Source organism: Pieris brassicae, chromosome 2 (assembly GCF_905147105.1).
Source record: "Pieris brassicae chromosome 2, ilPieBrab1.1, whole genome shotgun sequence".
In the NCBI taxonomy this organism is placed as follows: domain Eukaryota; kingdom Metazoa; phylum Arthropoda; class Insecta; order Lepidoptera; family Pieridae; genus Pieris; species Pieris brassicae.
The window spans coordinates 14,414,454-14,437,998 of NC_059666.1; the positions used below are offsets into that span (position 1 = coordinate 14,414,454).

At 31.5% G+C, this 23,545-nt stretch overlaps 3 protein-coding genes across 5 annotated transcripts; 2 read left to right on the top strand and 1 right to left on the bottom strand.

Annotated features, from left to right (window-relative positions):
* The first annotated feature begins 639 nt into the window (after positions 1-639).
* LOC123720633 (zinc finger protein 28-like) lies at positions 640-2,447 on the top strand. Its single transcript, XM_045677330.1, has 2 exons — positions 640-952; positions 1,046-2,447. The coding sequence occupies exons 1-2, from the start codon at positions 773-775 to the stop codon at positions 2,306-2,308; spliced, it is 1,443 nt and encodes a 480-aa protein (XP_045533286.1). The 5' UTR covers positions 640-772; the 3' UTR covers positions 2,309-2,447.
* Positions 2,448-4,120: 1,673 nt separating this feature from the next.
* Positions 4,121-9,392, top strand: LOC123720479 (Golgi pH regulator). Of its 2 annotated transcripts, none has more exons than XM_045677098.1 (9): positions 4,121-4,288; positions 4,437-4,600; positions 4,986-5,092; positions 5,409-5,512; positions 5,764-5,885; positions 6,209-6,432; positions 6,891-7,072; positions 7,605-7,790; positions 8,180-9,392. In XM_045677098.1, the coding sequence occupies exons 1-9, from the start codon at positions 4,247-4,249 to the stop codon at positions 8,438-8,440; spliced, it is 1,392 nt and encodes a 463-aa protein (XP_045533054.1). In that variant the 5' UTR covers positions 4,121-4,246; the 3' UTR covers positions 8,441-9,392. The 2 variants fall into 2 exon arrangements, with proteins under 2 accessions (XP_045533054.1, XP_045533055.1); XM_045677099.1 differs by lacking the exon at positions 4,121-4,288 and adding an exon at positions 4,356-4,382 and having other exon boundaries at positions 4,453-4,600.
* A 2,003-nt stretch (positions 9,393-11,395) lies between these two features.
* On the bottom strand, positions 11,396-13,205 carry LOC123720099 (cysteine-rich PDZ-binding protein). Of its 2 annotated transcripts, none has more exons than XM_045676587.1 (4): positions 12,979-13,205; positions 12,377-12,889; positions 11,872-12,045; positions 11,396-11,712 (listed from the first exon to the last, which is right to left on the bottom strand). In XM_045676587.1, the coding sequence occupies exons 1-2, from the start codon at positions 13,149-13,151 to the stop codon at positions 12,760-12,762; spliced, it is 303 nt and encodes a 100-aa protein (XP_045532543.1). In that variant the 5' UTR covers positions 13,152-13,205; the 3' UTR covers positions 11,396-11,712; positions 11,872-12,045; positions 12,377-12,759. The 2 variants fall into 2 exon arrangements, with proteins under 2 accessions (XP_045532543.1, XP_045532544.1); XM_045676588.1 differs by having other exon boundaries at positions 11,852-12,045.
* Positions 13,206-23,545: the final 10,340 nt, after the last annotated feature.

Sequence of the window (23,545 nt, forward strand, 5' to 3'; positions counted from 1 at the left end):
CAAACAGCAGTAAGTATTTACTAGAACCTTAAAATAATAATTTCTATACACAAAATAATCGTTGTACATGCAGCAGAATTTTGAACAATGCACAAAATTCCTTGATGTCGCCGACAGTTAAGTCAAGCTAGTCACGCGCAGCAGTTTTTGATTTGTACTTATGACAAATTCATATGATGCTGCGTCTAGTCGTCTAGTGAATGAATGAATTAGCGACAAAATGGTGTTAAATTTATCAACCAATTTATCTCAATATGTTTACATACCGTCACATTTTTATTTATAATCACTTCGTTACGTAAACAACCTGAATCATACAATAACCAAAGAAAATAGGGGTCTGGAAATATCTACAAAAAAAGAAATATTTTAAGTCTGCAGAAAGCGAACTGTCGTGTGATTTGAGGGCATAACATTTAATGTTTAATGTTGAAAAAAAACTTGCGCAGCAGGGACTTGCCAATCAACCCCTTGGAGCTCGTCCCTCTTTCACGGCGTCTTAGTTCTTTCTGCATAAACTATTATGTACGTATCCTTGAAATATAATGTCACTGGTACTTATCATAATCTGTACCATTATACTTGACTGATGACAGATTTTATTTAAAAAGGTCAAGTCAAACAGTTTTTTTATCTTTGAAAATATTGCAATATTTATTACGATGTACGTTATAGTATTGTAGACTGAAACATAATAATTAACTATAACGATTTATTTCTTAGTAGTGTAATCGCAATATTATTGTTAAATCAATAAAATTGCACCTACAATATGGTATTGGCAAACTTACTTGCGACATTATTAAATGGACATGAGTATTGCGCTCTGTGTTTCAAAATTATCATACATGAGACAAAGTCAGAATTACACGAAGAAGTTACAATTTGTGAGAATAATACGGAAAGCTCTTTAAAATTATTAGACATACTAACCTTCGTTTTGGGTGATGAGGTACTAAAGCAGAAATTGTTATTTTTATATTATTTATATGTAAAACTGTAACTTATAACCTGGATAACTTTCTAAATACTATCTTTTTTTCAGATTTCTCATAAACTATCACCAAACAAGACCATATGCAAAACTTGTATAAGAATAGCAGTAAATAGTTATAAATTTATTAACACCACTAAACAGAATTTTACATCTTTAAATAAAATCCTTGACAGTCTCCTAAATAATATTAAATTGGAATCATACTATAATGATCAGAAGACTTTATTTCTCGTTGTAGATACAAAACACTACAGCTTAGAAAAGTATTATCACAAAAAAATTGCTCCATCTAGCAAATTAGCATTGAAAAGAATTGATTCCTTAATCCAAGATCTACATTTTAAAACAGATATAGTGAAAAATGAAATAGTGGAGAATAAAAAGAAACAGTACACAGTAAAGATACAAACACAAGATATGCTTTATGATAGAAACGATAGACTGAATTTAAAATGTAAAGAATGTTTGAAAATTTATCCCACTATATCCAATCTAAGAAACCATTTCATTAGAGTTCACGCCCCTAAAGACTATCAATGTACAATTTGTAAACGGTGTTTTGGTTCGATGGCCTTACTACAATCTCATAAAGATGAAAGTCATGTTACTCTTGTATGTAGTGAATGTGGTAAAACATTTAATAATCGCCATACTTTAAAAATGCATGAAATTAGTCACTATTTTAAAATAGTTTGCAAGGATTGTGGACGAGTCTATAAAAGCCAATCTACATATAAAAAGCATTATGAGTTAAATATATGTAAACAAATATCTAGAGCTTCACCCTCGGATGCAAAATTTACTTGTGATTATTGCAATAAAAGGTACACTCAGAAAGTAACATTACGAGTTCATATTCAACATGAGCATTTAAATTATAAATCACATGAATGTAAGTGGTGTAAGAAAAAGTTTTGGGCACCAAGTCGATTAAAAGCTCATATAATTAAACATACTCAGGATAAAAAATTTCCATGTAATGTCTGTGGCAGAAAGTTTGTTACCAAAGAGTCATTGTTGTATCATACTAGATCACATACTGGAGAAAAGCCTTATAAATGTGACTACTGTGAACAGAAATTTGTATCAGCATCTCGCAAAGCTGGTCATTTGAAGCGTTTTCATGCTGATGCTATATTTCAGTGTACAGTATGCAAACACAAGTATACGACAAAAATCTGTTTAGAAAATCATATGAAAACTCATAAAGAAAATGAATCATGTGAATTTGCAGATAACATAATTGAAACAAAGTTAAAACTTCCTGTAGTTGAAAATTTATACTTTATGTCAGATGAAGAGCCTTTTTGAGCATATCAGTATGCAGAGTTTATTTTATTTATGCTCTCAATATATACATACCAATGGCACTACAACCTATGTATCTATTCTGTGATCATTTCCAATAAGCAAATAGGATCAATGTTGATGTGTATGAATGAGTGTTAAATGTGCACATAGACAGAAGTCAGGGCTCAAACCTAATGATGCCAGGAATGAGAGTGATGTTGAAACCACAAGGCGAACTGCTCTGAAACATCACACATTTTAAAATGAGGACAACAAACTCTTATGAAAATATGTTAAACTAAGCATATACACGTGTGGACATTACATGAGAGTTTAAAAAGGCGCAAGACTAACGACATCCGTAAACCTCCTCACAAAACAGTTAGCCGCGACATAGCAGCACACATATACCGGGGGCACTTTTAGTATCAAAGAAGTCGCCATGCATCCGCAAATATACTATGTAAATACGTAAAAAGCAAACGAAAACAGGAATGAAAGGTTGCTAAATCTCTCGAAGGTCTCAATGGAGAGGCTGAAAATGTCCAACCAAGTCATTTTTCATCACAGTTTCGTTGTAAACCTGACACGACCTTAACAGAGCCATTTTACAGAGAGAGACAGGCGTGTAAATTGGATATTTGTCTATTCTAGTCTACCGTACCGCAGTGGATAACGATTTTGAAATATAATTGTGATGAGATATGAAACGCGTTCAAATAATTTAAGGCAAAATTGCAAAGATATTAATAAAAACGTATCTTATTTATTTAATCTATAATGTCCCATCCAGCGTGCAAAATTTACATAAAATAAATATGTATACTGTATATACTTTTATATAGTAAAAACTATACTTACAATAAAGTATATATATAATACTCAAATAGTAGGTAAAGGTTTTATTTTGCAGCCTGTAGGTATAAAATGTAGTAGATACATGTAATTAGTTGCGTATGCAAGTTCATAGTTGCCACCTTAAATCTTACAATAAAATATATACAATTGCGCGGAGCATCGGAAGTGGAAATAAAGGGATATAACATAGAGAATGCGGGTCACGCTTGCCGTTAATTTTTTGTCTAGGATCTAAGCCCCGGGTTAATCTTTCTGAGCCGATTCGATCCGAACAGTAAATTGAATCAACTCAAAAATCGGGTCGCCATCAAACGCTTTGGTTTTAATGAAATAATGTAGGTATTTTTTCATGAAAGCCGTTCGTTTATATTACAAGTTTAAACAAAATGGTAGATCTGGGTAAACAACACACATTTTTGCTAAGATTTGTATCGTAATAATTATATATTGATAAAGTTAATATTACTACACTACCCGTGCACTGCGGTGTACCTACATTAATTACGTCATAGCGTGATTTAGATTCCTGATAATATTATATACATATACTACTTCACTCGTCGTGATATTGTTTTTTAGTTTCTATTACAAAATCAAATGATGTCTCACATAATATTAATATGTGAATCACATAATAATAATATTAATATGTGAATCACATAATATTAAAGCAATAAGAATGCTATCTATTTAATAACGTAATAAATGAATAAAAAGAACAATTATCTAAATTATCTATCTCTTTTTTAGTTCAATTAATTTTAAAATGGTCTCGTTAGATGTTTTAGATCCATATTTTAACATTGTTGGGTTCAGACCAAACTCCGGTTCGATTTGCGGTTTGGCAGGGGAATAGCCTGGGTTGCAACTACCACCTAGCAACTAACAACTACTACCTAGTCGAATCCTACTAATAATATTATTGTATACTTTTCGATGTTTCTGATCTGTGCTATTATTTGGTGTATACTGTAATCATTCTGGTGTAGAGCTAAGCTGTGATTACGAATAATAAAAACATAATTATAAATATTAAATTATTAACAGGCAGTGTGCTGACTGCTGAAACGGAATAAATAATAACAATCAGAAACTAGAATAATGACTTTCTTAGAAGACACACTAATTGTTTTTATATCTCAAGTAAGAACATTTAGTTTCTGTTTATATTTGGTCCACTACCGGTTAAATTATAAAACAATAATAAATTTCATATGCTCCCAAAATCTTCATATGAGTAAGTTCTTGAAAATTATAATATATGACTTATTAATGATTTGTTTCATTTTAGGCAATCTTTTTTATAGGCGGCTGGATATTCTTTGTGAAACAATTATTCCGTGATTATGAAGTGCACCATAGTCTTGTGCAGCTGATATTTTCTGTTACATTTGCTTTGAGCTGTACAATGTTTGAACTTATCATATTTGAGATTATTGGATATTTAGATTCAAGGTAAGTCTTAAAATTACATTTGCTAGCATGTAAAGTTATGATTTTACTCACTTACCCAAGTGTTTAGTGTTAGATAATCTAATAGTTCTCACTTTTATCTATGGGATCACTCATTGTTTTGTTAATTGTTTGAACTTGCAGTGTTTTAATATCTTAGTTGGTACTCAACTTCTTTAACATTCAATACTAAGCTTTAATTGAAAAACATAATAGGGCATGGACTTTTAAATTGCATTCAATTAGAATAGCATTCTTAAAAATTAGAATAACATATGATATGAGAACATAGATATGTAGATGAAAAACTGTCACTACAATAAATACTATAATAATTTACTTAAAATGTTGGTATGTATTAATTAGCTTACATGCTGTTCTTTTACAGTTCAAGATATTTCCATTGGAATTTGGGGCTTTACTCATTGCTATTTATGGTGATTGCTCTGATACCATTCTACATTGCCTACTATTGCATCACTAATATCCAATTTTGTGAGTTGTCATTAAGAAGTATTGTTTACGTTAGTTGTTAATTTATAAACATTAAGTTAAGTTTGATATTCTACAAATGGTTAGAGATAGATGACCATGGAGCTTAGACTAAGTTATCTGCTGAAGTAAGAGACTAAAAAACTTTGTAGTACTTGATTATCAAGGATTTATTATTTTGTAAGAGAAAATATCATAGTAGATATAGCTTCTCTGCACTGCTTGAATCCAAGACTTAATGTTACAATGCCAATGATTAATATCTAAGTAAAATATAAGATAAAAAAAAATCTGATTCTAACTTATTTTACTGTTTCAGTGTCAAGATCTCACATACGGCCATTAACAATATTTGTATGGCTAGTATATTTATATTTCTTTTGGAAGATCGGAGATCCATTTCCCATATTGAGTCCTAAACAGGTATTTCATTACATTTTACTTACATCAATTAACATACTAACTTCCATATATAATTATTCTATATCTCTATCAACCCAATTTTATAATTAAATACTATGTACTATAAAATCTCAGATATTTATTGCAATAGCAAGGTACCTCTATAACTTCAGGCAAAATGGCTTCCATTTAGACAGAGAAGTCTAATCACCAACATGCTTTAAAGACATGAATAAAACTGATGATATTAAATTTTTAATTAATTATTTCAGGGTATATTTTCTATAGAGCAAGGAGTATCTCGTATAGGCGTAATAGGAGTGACTGTAATGGCGTTACTATCTGGTTTTGGTGCTGTCAACTATCCTTACACATCCATGGCTATATTTATCAGGTAATAAGTTAAGATAACGGCACAAAGTTATTATGTTAAGGAATATATTTATGTTTATTAAATGTGGTTGATTTAGTATTGCAGGAATAACTGAAATTTGAATATTTTTTTTCTCCCCATACTAGTATATTATTATAATACGAAACATGTGAGAAAGTGCTTCTAAGTTAAACCCAGGATTACTATGTTGCCATGGTTATGATGTTAAAATCTATAAAAAGTTAACAGTTTTTTATTAGGTTTCAACAACACATTTGAAATTTACGTTAGCACGTATTCATTTACGTATGTTTAAATATTATTTGAAATATATTGAATTCCAGACCAGTTACCCAATCAGATGTATTGTCAATAGAAAAAAAGCTGCTGCAAACAATGGATATGATTTTAGTTAAAAAGAAAAGGATTGCATTAGCTGAGTCTAATAGTGTGGGAGCGAGACAGAATTATATGATGGATCAGTCAAATGTGAAGAACAGGGGTTTTTGGACAAATATTTTGTCTAGTGTTGGGAGTATTACTAACCCATTAAGTCACGGGACTGAAAGTAAGTTTTTTATTTAATTATTACATAGATAATTTTATTTTCTTATTAATAAAAATAATGAAAAAGTTAGTCGACGTACGTAATTATTTACGTTTCCGCAAAAAAAATCACTCATAAATATTTTTTATCTTTAGACGTTCAAAGTAATTTGAATTTGTAATGTGGATATTGTAAGGATATTTTAAACTCACCAAAGAGATCGCTCACGAATATTCTATGAAAACGGCTGGCAAAAAAATCTACGCGCGTACCATTTAAAAAAAACGAGTGAAATGGTTTCTTACATTTGTAATTGTTTGTTCTAATTCAGATTTAATTACATTATTATAAAAAAATAAACACCGCATCTAATTATTTCTGTTTCCTATTGTTTTTCAAACTATATGTAAATTAATAAATTCATGCAAATCAACTTGGGAAGCCTCAGGTGATCAGGATTAAAATTTGATTATTTTTAGATATTTCTCAGCTCCGCCAAGAGATAGCTGCGTTGGAGGAGTTAAGTAGACAGTTATTCCTGGAAGCACACGACGCTAGAACTATGAGAGAGAAAATTGAATGGTCCACCACTTTTCAAGGGAAGTACTTCAATTTCCTTGGATACTTCTTCTCTTTGTATTGTGTATGGAAGATTTTCATTGTAAGTTTTAAATTCGCTTCGAACAATTCTGACGCATTTATATAACATTTCCTATATTATATGTTTCATACCAATTATAAAATACTTATAAATTTTAATTAATTTTTTTAATTGTTGGGATTATAATGTTAGGGTTGTGTGGAATGCCTTTAGTCCAATACGAAATACGATAAATCCTTATATATAATACCTATAATATAAAATAAAGCATCTAATTATTTAGTCATTTACAATACAGATAACAATTCTAACACTTGGGACACAATTGGCCCAACAGAGTATGTAAAATATTGAATTGAACAAAGCATGATTCTTTGTTACGAAAGGAACTGTTGACAAGAAAAATGAGTAGTGTGACATATCTTGAGCATGCGAATCTCTGAGGTTGTAGATTGAATACTCGAATTGGGACCGTAAACATTGTTAGAAAGCCACGTGATCGTGTGTGTCTGTGTGTGTGGCACAAGGCGTACCACGATACAAAAATCTGTATAAAGACCAACAGTTGTAGCCTAATCTATTTTCGTTTCAGTCGACAATTAACATAGTGTTCGACCGAGTTGGTAAAAAGGACCCTGTGACCCGGGGCTTAGAGTTGGTAGTGCATTGGCTCGGATGGAACATAGACCTTGCCTTTTGGTCCCAACATGTCTCATTCATATTAGTCGGTTGCATTGTTCTGACAAGCATACGTGGATTACTATTAACATTAACTAAGGTGAGTTCAAATATATGAAAAAAAAATTTAATCAACGCATTCGCGTCGGTATGGCGGGCTGTAAGTCACACTGGAGAAGTATGGTATGACACTGCCGCCTTTTACTTTTTTATGGACTATCGGAAAATACTAGAATTTTTGTGGAACAAATCGTTTGAAAGTCGTAATTAATCCGACGAGTTCGACTAACGCCCACGCGCTTGGGCCGTTTACAAACTAATATAATTTGCTTCAAGTTATCCATATTTTTTCATTATATACAATCAAGCTTACTGTCAAACTATAATGACATAAGTGTTGTCAACAGAACCCACGATTTTCTTTCCGCACAGACTACTGATAATTATCATGCTAATTGTTTACTTTAATAAAATAGTATTTTGTTTCAGTTCTTCTACAAAATATCGTCATCAAAATCATCAAACATAATTGTTTTGATACTAGCTCAAATTATGGGTATGTATTTTTGTTCGTCTGTCCTTTTAATGCGGATGAATATGCCACCCGAGTACAGGATTATCGTGACGCAAGTGTTAGGTGACTTGCAGTTTAATTTCTACCATCGCTGGTTCGATGTTATATTTTTAGTAAGCGCTTTAACGAGCATTTTTACACTTTATCTTGCGCATAAGCAGCCATCTGTTAATTAAAGATTTATAGATCAGTTACCAAGGAGCCTGTAGTAATTTAATGCTTTTTAAAAATACTACTATTTTATTTCATCATAGTTCAATAAATCCATATTGACAGCTACTCATGTAAATTTTTGATCATTAAAAAATAAAACTTTGTGACGTGTGGTATTGAGCAAAAAAATGATTACTTTAATGCATTATACTAAAACCCCCGAAATTTCAACATAATTGTAAAAAAAAACTATACATTCAATTCCAATATGTCGCTAGATCGATAACAACATTCTCACAAAATCGCGCTTTCGCATTAAAACAAAAGATAAGTTTAATGGAGGCAAATTTAGTTTATACCATTGTATATAAATAATAATACATATAAAAAAAATTGGAGCTCTTTGTACGAATAAGGCGATGAGTCGAGCTTAACATGTTAAGGCACAAATTTTACGATAGTTTAGCAAACATGCCTTTCTAGAGATGGCAGTACAGTCTATGTATCGTTTTTTTAAAATATATTTTGCAATGCTTGCTTGAAAAATACTATAGTAGGGCCAATTTAATACATTTGAAACATTATAACGGCATAATATATTTATTAACATGAAGTTTAAAACCACCATTTTAAAAATAATGATCAATTTTCGTTCTATAGAGTGAACTGATCGCTATTACAATGTTGCGTCGGTGGACGTGTACTTAACATTGACATCTGTCAATTATGGTCTCCTAATTTGGACCTACCTAACCTACATAATATAAGTTAATATTTAAATATAAAAGGTTTGTTGAAGTAAACACTAAGCAACGCTCCAGACCATAACACTCCAACTTATACTTGACGTCTGTCATATTGGTTTTCATATGTCAATTTTTGCCAGTTATAATCTATTTGTGAATGCATATTTGCACAAATTCTAATTGAACTATGCATGTATCCAAATACGTCCACGGAGCGCTGAACAAGTTTTACATTTAAAAATCTATCGCTTTTATTATGTTGCGTTGGTTGTATTAAGGGAACTGTTCAATGCTCCGTCTTTTAGAGTATTTTTATATGTCATTGGGATTGTAAAATACTGCTCATGTGTCTAAATTTTATATTCCTTTGTAAATAAGACTGATTAAATCGGTTATTATAAGTGAGAGTATAAAGTAAGTGTTAATAAATGAAGTATTAAAATGTGTTTTGATGTAATATCCCCAAATAGTTTAACCAAAAACGCTTTTGTTTAAAAATCATAAAGCGACCCAACGGAGTAATAAAAAACAAATTTATTTATGTTTTATTGAACTATAATTTTAGGCATTTTTTTTGAAATTCTATTGTCATAAACTACCTATTATTATATTTAAAAGCAAAGTTTTGACATTTATATATGATAGTAAATTGTAAAAACTTCCGTATAATGCCATACGTATTATATAGTATAAGGTATTTTTTTAAATACGTAATAGACGTATTAAAAACAATTATATCCTTAAAGCAATGTGAAACTTTCTCACTCAGTATCCGACCGCGAGCCGGATGCGAAGCGTCCTCTACAGTTCCTTTTACACTCTTTCTTGAAGCTTCGTTTCATACCTCTCTTACACAAATATGCTCCACATACAATTTTGTATGTACTGACACAAGCCTTCCGGCAGAGTTTAGCTGCTTTTCGGTTGCAGGAATCACGCCATGATCTTCTTAACATTTCTACTTGTTTCGTACCAAGTGGTAAGCCGCCTAGAAATTCTAATGAGTCGTTTGATCTATTATAACGCTTGGGAAGTGATTTGTAAGGTTCTATATCGTTTGACGATAACTCCGTCCTTAAGTCATCCTGTAAATTAGTGAAATTAGATTTTTTTTAAAGAAGTATTATTAACCCTAGTATTTTTTTAGTCCTTGTAAACGTCTGCGCAGAAATGAAAGGAGTTTTTATCTCAATAAAAAACAAATGTTCGGAAATTACAACAACGAGGTTTAACTATCTTAATACATTCAAATTAACACTGGTATAATATATTTAAATTAAATATTACTTACCGGTGCGACAGCTAAAAGTAAATTATCAATATTTTCTGTTGCATCAATATCGCTTAGATCTACCGGTTTTAAATAGATGCCTGCGTCGCAAATATGCTAAAAAAGGTAGGTTTTAAATATAATATATATATAAATTTAACTTTGGGGCAACTCTGGTAATAATAGCCTTCAAACAAATATTATCCTAAAAAATCAAATGTTCCATATAAACTGATTCAGTATGGAAATAGGAGTAGGTTTATTTTAATTTATGATCATTATGTTGATGATAAATGAAAATGCAAAGTAGAAAAAATATACAAACCATTGCAATTAATACTCCAAGTAAATAGAAGCCGTTATTTCTTATTTTCAAGTTACTCATGTTTATGTTATTGTAGTATCAACACTTGCTCCATACCGTGTAATTGCAACGGAATAAACTGATTGGTCATATAAATTTTATTTTAAAAAAGAATTAATTCATATATTTTTCGTTATCAATTAATTTAGTCATTGTGTTTAGCAATTATTAAATCTACATAAAAATCTTAAAATTGTCTTCGATGATGTTAGCGCCATTTTACTTTACTAAAAATATTTGCGATATGCCGGCTATGTACATAATTCTAATAAATGCCACATTATTCGTTAAATACCACTAATCAAATGTACCAAACGACATATTATTTGTACTTGTCATATATTATATTTACGACAGATTTTAATAAGAAACTGAAATCGATACTCTTAATTTGAACCCTAAGAATAACACCTAATAAATGAAGGTTGTTGACTATATGGGATTCGACCGGGCACTTTGAACACTACATATTACCCGTTGTATAGTTTCAAGAGTCAACTTTGAGTTAGAAAGGTAGTTCCACAATTTCTTGCTCCAAAGAATACTAATTCTTAAAAAAATATTAAATCCAGAATTATATTTAAAAAAAAAACAGATATCAAAAGACCTTATCATTATATTTTTATTTCAAAACCTTCTTGTACAGGCAATACGGCATTCCTTTCTGAAATATTTTCGCATTTCTGATGTGCATTCGGTTCTAAATCTTCTGCACACGCTTCTATATGCATTACGGCAGGCATAGACGCATCTAATTCTTGCATTTTCCATTGGTATACTATCGTTTGGACCATAAATAGTTGGTTCCTTTATGAAGAAGGAGTCTGAATCTGAACTGTCTCTGTATCTTAAAGGATTTTTACGCTGAATAAAGTTCTCTTCTGAATGAGATTCATCTTGTGCAGTGTCTTGTTCCTACAATAATATCGTATAATAAAATATTTTTTTATTCAATATAAGATTTTTAAAAGTTGTAATAAGTTCACTCTACAAGGATTGTACTGTGCAACCTAGATGGATGGAAATGGAGCCTAAATTTAAAAAAGAAACATACATTCAAAATAGTCACATTACATTTTCTGGTTGTGCATGCAGGAGATCAGCATAATTGATATTGTCCAACTGAAGTATTATATTGAGTGTTTTCATTCTTTCTTCATTCACATCAACAAGAGAACTAAGTAATGTTCTATATTTTTCATTTAAATTCTTCAACTTTAGTGCTTCTATGAAAGAAAACTTAAAAGCCTTATAAAATAAAACATAAAACACATTATAAATCAATAATTTACTTCATTCTTAACATATTTTTGTATGTCAGGAGATAGAACACAGATATCAAGTCTGCAATGTGGGCTTAAAACATATTAAATCTTACAGAAACAATTTAAAATATATTTAATTCACTATATACAATTAGACTTTCACATAATTTTAAAATGTTCATTTTAAATTAAATAATATTATTATTTATTTATTATAAGGCATTGTGAATTTGAGTCAGTTATATTACAAGTATATTCAGATACTCTATACAGTAAATATAATGTCATTATGTTTAACTTTTTTTAAATCTTACCAAAACTATAAAAACAAAATATGTTTTTAAATTGTCTAGAAACATTTGTTACTTATGTCAGAATCAGCTTAACTAACGGCTATTGCTAATTCAATCAAATCATATATAAATAATCAATCAAAATTATACTCTTTTTATGACTGCAAAGTAATAAATTTTTAAATTAAACATTATTTCACTTATTTTAACAATTTACATACTTTTCTGTTATGTTTTAAGTTTTACAAAGTAGCCATTTGTGATAATTCTGATGTACAGCAAAATGACTAACCTATATATAGTTGATAACAGGTGTCATATTAGGAATAGTACTTAAATAATGTAACAAAATTATGTCTAGTTAAGAAAGTTCTGAGTCAGAATTAAGCACTATGGTATAAACACTATGTTGAACTTTGCCTATAGTTGGCTGTTTCTAATATTTTCTTGCCACACATAGCACAAATTCCTTTTTTGTAGGCGCATGCTTGGCAATAGTGTGATCCAACTTGGTGTACTTTAGTTCGACATATCCTGAAATGCCACAAGAATATTTGTTTATTACAATACTTAATACATTTAAACTTTTGCTTTAAAGTATTTAATTTTCAGACAGTACTTACTTGCATTCATGAAACTTAGAAGTATATGGATTATATCTTCCTTTTTTCGCAGTTAATGCTTTATTTTCACCAACTTTTCTACCACCCGATTCAACTGTGTTTCTAGCGCCGGTTTTCCAAGGATCCGGAGTAATAACACGACCTAATTTTTTCTCACATTTTTCACACACCATTGTATTTTAAAATATTACTTGCAAACTAAAAATAATGTTTATGTTTGTTACTGTACCAACTGTCAACTGTGAAGTTTGAATCTGGTGTGAACTGACAGTTGAAAGTTGACACTGACCACCAAGAAGTGGTTAACAGAAATAGGATTCGAGGATATTGACAAAATTATAGTATGTAGTCTGAGACATGACTATAATAGGCATATATATATATTTATTTTATATATATTTGTTGTCCTTAAAAAAATAATTTAGTCATGAAAATAATAACGGTGACTGCCTAAATACTAAAAAAGGTGCGAATATATGAAGGCTAAATGGAGTTAATTTGATCTGCTCCAGTATGGTACTCTGATTTTTGTCTAAAGATTTTATAATTTTGCTAAAATAAGTTAAGCGAAATTACGAAATAACGTACTTCTTTCTGGAATTTTATCTATAGTTGATATTCCAGATTGAACAAGATGATATATATACTATATATTATTTAGCAGAAATTGGAAACACCGTTTCATGTCAATCGTGTTCAAACTGTTAAAAGATTGTACTTATTATTATGTAACCGTAAGGTACTGTCAGCCGTCACCGTTCCGTCAGCCGCCGAATTTGGCCTAATAGGCTATTACGCTATCAATACCAGGAGTCTCAGTCTCATACGACGTGATTTTTCTATCGATGGTAGCGCCCTCTATAGACGATCTCCTAGATTCTACTATGCTCAAGAGATGCAGCTTTAATGAAAAATGTGATTACCATTTCCAACGTTCAAAAACTACTTTTACGCATATTTAGAGGCAGATTAGTAAATAAATAATTCAATTTAACTAAATTATTCAATTTAGCAAAATATTTCTAAAGGATATTTTCTAAAAATTTCACATGAAAAATAATGTTATATCAGGTATTTTAATGCCAACTCCCAACGGCAATTTCTCCCAATTTCAAATTACAAACTGACTCCTGCTTGTTGCGTTACCATTTTGCTGTAGTTCATATTGTATTTTATCCTGTTTTTTGTATTGTGAGATACTCTAGTAATCACGTCGAGTCGAGCTTTTAGTTTCTCTTAGGCATACTTTCGGGATTCTGCACTCGGTTGTACAGTATAAATTGGTGTTTTAAGACTTTTCGAAAGGACGCTATTTCGTGGTATTTTTGTGATTTCGGTCACAATGAATAAACGATGTGTGTTTGGTTGTTCACCTAGTGGTAAGTGATGCATTTACTATAATAGAAAGTATAGAAGTGTAAACTAGCCATAGAAATACCACGGAAAGTGGAGATCCATATATTATCTGCTTGCAGGAGACAGTCTTTTTCGGATTTCGTAAATTATGCTAGCATATTTGATTGCATGCAGACATAGGTAAGACAGCCTTTAAGGCATGTCTACTATTCAGATATATATATGTGTTTAAAACCTGCCACATGCCTGACATCATTGTATTGATCATAGAGAAGTAATATATACAGGGAATAGAGAGCCATCTTACAGCTTTTTTGTCATATCTATACGTCATTGTGAACATACAACGCCATCTCTTATCGATATCGAAAACTAACTATATGTATGTATGTATGTGTGTGTACCAACATATAGCTATGCACTATAAAAGGTAGAGAATTAGGTACAAGTAAGGTAAGAACCTTACCATTTAATTATAAAACGTTACCAGTCATATATATCACGTTCCAAAATTCCGTCTTTTAGCTAAAACTTCCGCAATAGCTGAAGCTATTCCTTTGAGTCCCAGCTCTTAGAATCTTATCACATAATCTGAGATGTTGTTAAAAACATTATTAAAACTTATAAAACTTGCAAGTGTCTCAACAGGATTTATCGTTGGCTGAGTTCCAGTAACTTTAAAAGTTCACCGTCTGTGGCGGCTACGGATCATAATTATAGTTTTAAACTTTATAAAGACGTTTCCGTCAGCGCGGCCGTGGTTAAATATTCATTAAACGTGCGAGATACAATTAATATAATTTAGGTTTTGCTAAAGACGTGTTTAATATTAAAAGGAAGTGCTAATTTCTTAAGTGGTGACGATTTTTATCAGAAATGTAATTTACACTTAAGACGAAACTGTAGGTTTATGTGGTTTTTTTATAAATAAAAATTGTCCTTTTTATTTATAACATAGTATATATATTACATGGTCATCTATCTGCGTTATTTCGGTGTTAGCGTAATTTATACAATATACACCGTTACGATAGAGGGAGAGAGAAAACGAGAGGAAAGATAGCCTCGCGAATTCATGATAACATAATAGTTATTGCGTACCAATTTGTAACGTAGTCTACACTTGCCTGGATTAAGTTAATTGATCTTTATCACTCCTATTAAGACACCATTTAGTCAATGATTTAAAAGCTAACTCAGGTTTATAAGTAAGAACTAAAATACGTTGGAGTTGAAACAAAGAAAATGTATCCTTTTTACTTTGTTTCAACCCCAGACTTTAAAGACTAAAACTTTTTGTACAGAGTGAGACACTCGACGGCATGGCAAGTTCTATTCTATGATGTGAGTATGGTTGCTGTTGTTCCCAGTGAACATTATTATTGGCTACAGTTTGCTATCAAGTGGACTAAAAGTGTTTTGACATTATCAATGACATCTAAACATTTCCTGTGGAGGGACTAGGGCAAATCGCGTGGCAGTATTCGGACAAGACACCACTTTTACCGCATCTTGCCAATGGGGTGTTGTTGGCGCCGTGTAGGTCTACCGAGGATAATCTTCACCAAGTGATCTAGCTGTGATCTTGCGCATCCCACATAAGGTCTTATACACGTACAGTTTCAAATATCGAATCAATTAAAACAGCATACAAAATGTCCGCCGTCACCATTTTAACAGCGTAATTTTCATCCATAATATTTCACATAAGCTAAGCAGGATTTATATTTCCGTGTGTTACCCAATTTCATTAAAGAGAGATTTATAGTCAGCATAAAAACTCGAAACTTTTGATGATTGCTATCCGCCCATTTAGGTTTAAATCATTTTAACAGTCGCGTAATTTAGGCTAAACGATAAAAACAGCTGGGGTGGAAGAAAGAGAGAGATATATAAGGTCCATATATACTGTATTAATTGCGACACCTCTTCCGTTACTGTTAATTCAGTTTGACAGTTGACAAAAATGAGCCATATGTTTAGAAGGCTAAAAATGATTTTTATATACGTCTTATACATATCCATAATTTAGTCGTTAACTAATTGGGCATTAGTTTTGTCTAGTGTTCCTCAGACAAAATGCTAATTAGTTGATCTATTATAAACGAGTTTACTCAAAAAATTACATTACACTGTAATGTAGAGGTAGAACTTTTTGTTTGTTCCCTGCCTGAGTTCACAAGAGTGGCCAGTTTGCGTAAAAGTGAAAACTGCGAAACTTAGTTTATAATACAAATAATTATAATAATGATATTATTAAAATAAATCTTAATATTAATAACGACAACTATGATTGTTATTTTATGTTCGCCAGACTTAGGTATTATTATGATGTTCTATCTAATAAGCAAATAAAGATAGAACAATCATTATCTCTTTTTATTATTATTTTTATTAGCATTCTATGCAACACGTTTGTTACTACTACATAATATATTATTATTGGTATACGATTTCTTTGAGTATATTCTAACCCTTTTAAATCCTAGAAAATCTGTGTTCTTAATTTTTTTGTTATTTTAATCTAAATTTATGTTATCCATGAACGTGTGATAGCAAAAATATCTTAACAAACACTCGGATGCGCGTAAAATCTCGACTCTTATCTCGGAACGATTTTTTATATAAATAATCTCTTTCAACGTGTCCTGAAACCTGAATTACACTGGGATTTTCATTTGACCCTTTAAAACATCTATTGTTCCATCCCAAAAGCATAAAACCACAATTTAAATAACAAATAACAGCTGTTCTCAAATAAAGTGTCGAGTTTCTCGTTAATTAAGGGAAATATAATGTAATCATAACAAAATAATTCACCAAAAATGTAATTTTCGCCCGAACATTAGGGTACATTATTAGAAATTAATGTGATTTAAATCGTTACGTTTCGGTTTGTGAATTTATTTTGGTCAGTGGCCAATCGGTCGCAAAAAAATGCGTAATTTTACCAAAACAATTCTCTATCCAGAATGTAAATGCCTCCATGTCCCTGCGCCATTTATTACTTCTTACATAACAATGAAATTGATACAAGCGATTCCAAGCCAATCTAACTTGAATATATCAATCTTATGTATATGAATGTTCTGTGCGTGTGTATGCAATTAAGCTCTACCTAAGCGGTTGGACCAATTTTGTTGATATGTCTGTGTTCAACTGGAGAATGACTTAGATTTCTTTATTTTTTTACAAAAGATTCCTAACGCTCGGCACACATTGGAAATTAAGAGAAATAAAATACAAGATTTAATGTAATAACAAACTTAACAAACACGAAGGAGAAAAATACATACAATACAATACACAACTTAAAACCTTAAAATTTTATTTTAAAATGTTGGTAAGCAACTATTGACATCCAAACCGCTCGTTTATCAGTATGCTCAATCAGAATATCGGTTAGTTTTGGCTAAAACGCATTCTTCAGAAAGCGGGTGCTACTGGGGTGATTGGATGCCTGGGTTATCAAGAGGGTAAAGGAAACTTAAATTTGAACCGGAAACCTGTTTCTTGATTATCTTAAACGCAACCAATTGTCAATCGAATCTCCAATGACAACATCTTATAGCTCTCTGTGCAAATCGTCACTGGAGAAAAGTAATCCACAATTAGATATTTTTGTAGTTCAAACATGTGTACAATACAGATCTTCGGTTGGGTACGCTATATTCCATTTTTAGTACCTAATCATAACTCCAACGTAAGTATTTTCATGAGATCTATATTACGGTACGTAGTTTTTTGACTGTCTATTATTTTTACTCGTCAAGAATATGTCATTAAAGCAATGTCATACGATCACACGTATCTCATTATCACAAGCAGTCTAGACTAGAAAGTATAATGCGCCTCGTCGCACCAAATATGACGTTATTAGATTTGGTGTTCCATTCTTAATATAAGTTGCTGTCTGATTTATCAAGCGTTAAAATTAGATTTTTTTGTGAAGGAAAGTTATAAATAGTTGTCAAGCATAGGAAATGAAGTTTTACAATTCTTACGGGTGTGTTGACGGCCTTCAAGGGGGGGGGTAGGTTCATAAATACCTGTACTGGCAGCTGGTTCCACAAAGTGTGCAACAAAGAGTGATTTCTTTTCCTAATTTTAACTTCTTGAAGTCTTTTATTAACTACCTTTATTATCCTATCTTTATTATTTATCTATTTGTTTCTCATGTTATTTCTAACTAATTTAGTTTTTTTTAAGTCTTCTCCCCTGTCAGTGTCCAGGGACTTTTTTCATCTGTTATTATTATTAGACTACATCGGCAATATGCATGTTAGATCACACAGGTTACGTCCACGGCTGTGCGTATATCAGGGAGGGGAATCTGATCAGTGATCATCTACTTGCCTATTACATTGACAAATAATCATTAATAATAATGAAACAGATACAAAAGGTTTGAGGTGCTGAACTAAAAAGGCTGTAGCGCCACTGTTTTATTTTCATTTTATTTACACAGCGCAAAGGACAGAAGTGGCTGTAAAATGACTAATATCGACATAACAAACATGGCATCTTTCTCAGTTACACCGTCTTCAAACAATGAGTATAATGTCTACCGGGCATACAAGGAAAATACGCTTTTCTTTACATTTCACGTCGAAAGCACTGAAAAGTTCATGCACACCACTCGCTATGTCTGCACTTTGGCTTGTGGTTTAAGTTATGAGTGCTAACAGGGACGTGTCTGGCGCCGAGTGTGCGGCGATAATATATTCTTGTGTTTGTTTAGTCCCTATGATTTGTAATTTTATCTTGTTTTTATGTATTTTTTTCTCCTTCATTTCATGTTTGCTTTTAAGTGCTAGTCACATTAAAACTTTTTATTTCTTTATGTATTTACCAATGTTTAAATGTTCGTTACTTTTGAGTAATTGCACTATTTCTATTAATACTATTTTAACGAATACGAATATTTCAACAAGGAACAGAATACTAATATATTACTCGACGTTTGTCGATCCACAACTCAGCGTTTCTCAAGGCAGTTTTTGCCACGCACTATGTGGATCCAGTTGCCCACAGAAGTATTTTTTAACCAATAGGACTTAGACTTAAGAAAAGAGGGTAACAATTCTTAAAAAGCCGGCAATGCACTTGCGAGCCTTCTGGAAATGTGAGTGTCCATGGGCAGCGGTAACACTTAACATCCGGAAAGCTAAGATAAAAATTAATTAACTACTGCCAAATTTTTCCGTTTGTACGTTCTCATCAATCGAAAATAATCTTTAAAAGGCGACAGTCAGACAGACAGGCTTTAATGAAAAATACTTTTGGGCCTGTTTCGGTGTTAGATTGGTTCATTCGGTGCCTTCGGATAAACAGTGTTCAGCCAAACTGTGATTTCGGTTGCGTTCAGTTATAAATTAATATTCGTTGCACTATACTACATTTGAGAATAATGAAAATTTTGTATTGGTCTGTGCTAATTTAAAAATCTATACTTTTATTTGCACTGCTAACTAAAACGTTATCCAGCCTATTTATTGTTTATATTTGACAGCTGGGATAAGATGTTTTAAGTCACGTGATATTTTTCCTTGAGTATATTTTGAGTTGAACATATGTCAAAATGCAGTTTTCTCGTGTAGAAAAATAAAATGATTACGTTTCCTCGAAATAAAACTATTGTTGAACTGTACGAGCAGGTTGAATCACCATTTTGTAATAAATATTTCAAAAGGTTTTAATTTCGGGTGTAGTATCTGCCTGAAACGTGTAAATATTTATATTATCATTTTACCAAGAAAACGCTACAGCTTATAACTTTGGACCCGTCAAGGAGACGGAAGTAACACGTCTAGTGTAGCATCTCGCACTAAGCATTGTTACTTTTGTACATACTTAGCTAAAGTACATAAGCACTCGTTCTTTTGAGTGTTTTTACGGCGGTAATGACTGTCTGCTGATAGTTTGACAGATATGTACCACCAGCCTGATAGGCAATTAAATAGCCTATGGAAATAATAAAGTAAAATAGCCCTAATAAATAGAAAATATCTAAACTACTATCGACGCCCTTAGACGCTAAGTATAGCCTTTTCTTTCCGCTCCCCACAACTATGTGGAACCAGATGCCTACTGAAGTATTACTTAACCAATTCCACTTAGGGTCCTACTAGAAAAGAGCGTACCCATCCTTAAAAAGCCGGCAATGCACTTGCGAGCCTTCTGAAAATGTGAGTATCCATGGGCGGCGATATCACTTAACATCAGATGAGCCTCCTGCCCCTTTAACCATTGTTTAATAAACCTACTTGGTTTATTAAATCAATCAACATTACTCTTAAAATAAAAAAATACCATAAGTTGTTGATCAATACGTTTCATTCGAAAAAAATAGACCTCTGTGTTAAACTAATTATTTCTTAGCCTTAGGATTTTTTCATTTACGTATTCTTATTTGGCCTAACATAGGTTTTATTTAAAGTTTATCAAACCAATAACATTATATTAAACTGGGAATCTTATTATATAAACCAATTGTTTTCAATTGAAACATTGTCCCATGTTGAGATAGTTGGATGTTATTACATAAATTGTTTTGAAACATATTTGTACATTTATATGTATAATAACATAGAAATTAAATGTTATTCTCATTATAATATGACGTTGTATATTAATAAACAGGAGTGTAAACCACTTTGCGTGAGATAATGTTTTTATTATCGATTGAAGAGCGTTCTGTCAATGTGATTGTTAATGGGTATCAATCACTTAACACCAGATAGGCCTGCTGCTCGTTTGCCTTCTGTTATTAAATATATCAAATAAATTGCATACACAATAAAACATACCATTTTTTATTAATTTGTAAGCTATATATAGCAATTTTCCCAATGGCTGGCTTTCCTATCCTTATTGTGTGAGAGTTCGATACACATCTCTAAACCACAGAGCGAACAATAGACAATTATTAGCGTATCAATTTCGTATCGCCAAATACAATATTCTGTGGTCGTAACTAAGCCACTAGAGAACAGAAATGCACAGATGTTATTTAGGCGTAACCATTGTTTTCGCGCCATTATTTCAGTCGTGAAATAAGCCCAATATTTGGTGTCAATTAATGTGGTTATAACAGTCCCAGATGAATTCATAATGCCTAATTATCAGGTGGTGTGAATAACAAATAAAATAACTCCACATCTGATAAAGATGAGATGATATAAGGGTTAATTACCAATTTGTTTACTGACTCGTATTATTTGTATATTTGCGGTTGGATTATTAATTATTTGTATCATGATATTTTATTTTATTATGTATAAATATATATTGAATCATAATTTATTCGTCAACTTATGCTTGAAGTCAATGATGGAAACTATAACTATCATTAGCCATTTTCAATGTGTATTTCAGGCCTCCTCCATGATCCTTCGGCACCACCAGCATTGTGTTAGTCTCACACAACTAAATTCAACATTATAACTAATACTATTCATATAATAAACGGTTACTAATTGATAATTTTTCGTTGTTACTAATAGACCATTTCTAGCTTTGAGGTAATGAAAACATATATATGTTTTATTCAAATGTAAAAAGTATGCGTAATTAAAAAAAAAAATTTAAATTTATCGGGGGTACTATACAAAAATAGAGCAAATACCTGTTTCTTTTATATAGTATATTTTCTTTCCCTAATAAATAAAACACGGTTACTTTTGTAATCTTACAGGTAAGTGAAATTATATATAACAAAAAAATACTAAATTTTACCAAAAATGTAATACACAATACAATAACCCTGTCGGGCTATTTATTACTTAATAGAGTTCTCAAATCTCACAATTGTTAGAGAAACTATAATACACACATTTTTATTTTTATTGTTAATACATTAAAAATCCTTGGTAACAATAAAAATAAGCAAAGTACATTTATAAATATACCTTATTCGTGGCATGCGATCGTGTGTATGTGGGGGTATTATCATAAACTTTATAATACTAAAATAACTATAAACATGCAATAAATGTTGCAATCGTATACACCACCCTTGCCACAAACCAATAAAAACCACGAGGCCAACACAGCTTACTCACAAATTACTCAAGAGTTTTCCAGTTTTATAATGTCTCGACGAAACCGCACTGGAAGCCGTAGGCGAAAGGTAGTTGTTAATAATTCTCTCAATAAATACAGTTTCCACATCTTTACTGGCCATTTCCGCAGGCGTTTCATAAAAGCTGTTGAAAGCTCCGACGATTTCCTTTTTATTTATCGTGGATAAATGCTTGGCGGAAAGGATTTTTATGCGACAATATCGTACATTTTAGTTGTATTCCAATCGCATTTTTACTACGCTTTCAATGGGAACATTATCTTTAAAGTATTGTTAGCTAATGCCTTGCCTTTTTTCGTTTTTATAAATCTTTTCCGACTGAATTATTTATAGAGTAAGAAGTACTAAAATTTTAATTTTATACAATTAGCCTTAGTTAGGAAAAATACTAAAAGGGATGCGGAATTATTATAATTAATACAGTTCTACAATAACAATAAATAATATAGGTTTGGGTTTGTGGGATTGTTATAAAAATTGAATTAATAGAAACATAAAACTAGGGTATCTTACGCATAGCATATAAATAATTAGCAGGAGTGAAGACAAAGAAGGTAATTTCACACTGTATGATATCCTTCATCTTCCTTTGGTACCTCTTCATTACTGGATGTTGGCCGTCAGTCTCGTCTAGCGTGTCTTGACCTGTGTCAGATACAGCAACTCAAGATACCCTATATCTTGCATCTCATACTTTGATGATTATGAATAATATTTTACTGTACTAATAATAAACTGTATACCGAAAATAAAGTTCTTATAAGCATAAAAGATAATATTCAGCAGATATTGGATGCTTACAGTAAAGTTATTTCAGTATACGGTTATAAACATTATTTATTCATTTAAAGCATACATGCAATCCAATGATTATAGAGTTACTTACATACTAAAACTACTAACAATATTTTCTAGTTGAAAAATAAAAAAACTTTCACGCATCTCTCAGTCTTCCCAAACCTATTACAAATCCATACTAAAAAACGAAACCATGAACCAGCGAGGTCATGAGCGGTATTGGTGACTGCTGGATAGTTTGTGAGCTCAACTCAGACAGCAGGCCATGCGAGTAAATCTAAGTAAGTCTAAGCAATTCCGGAAGCAGGCCCATGTAGATAATACTAAACA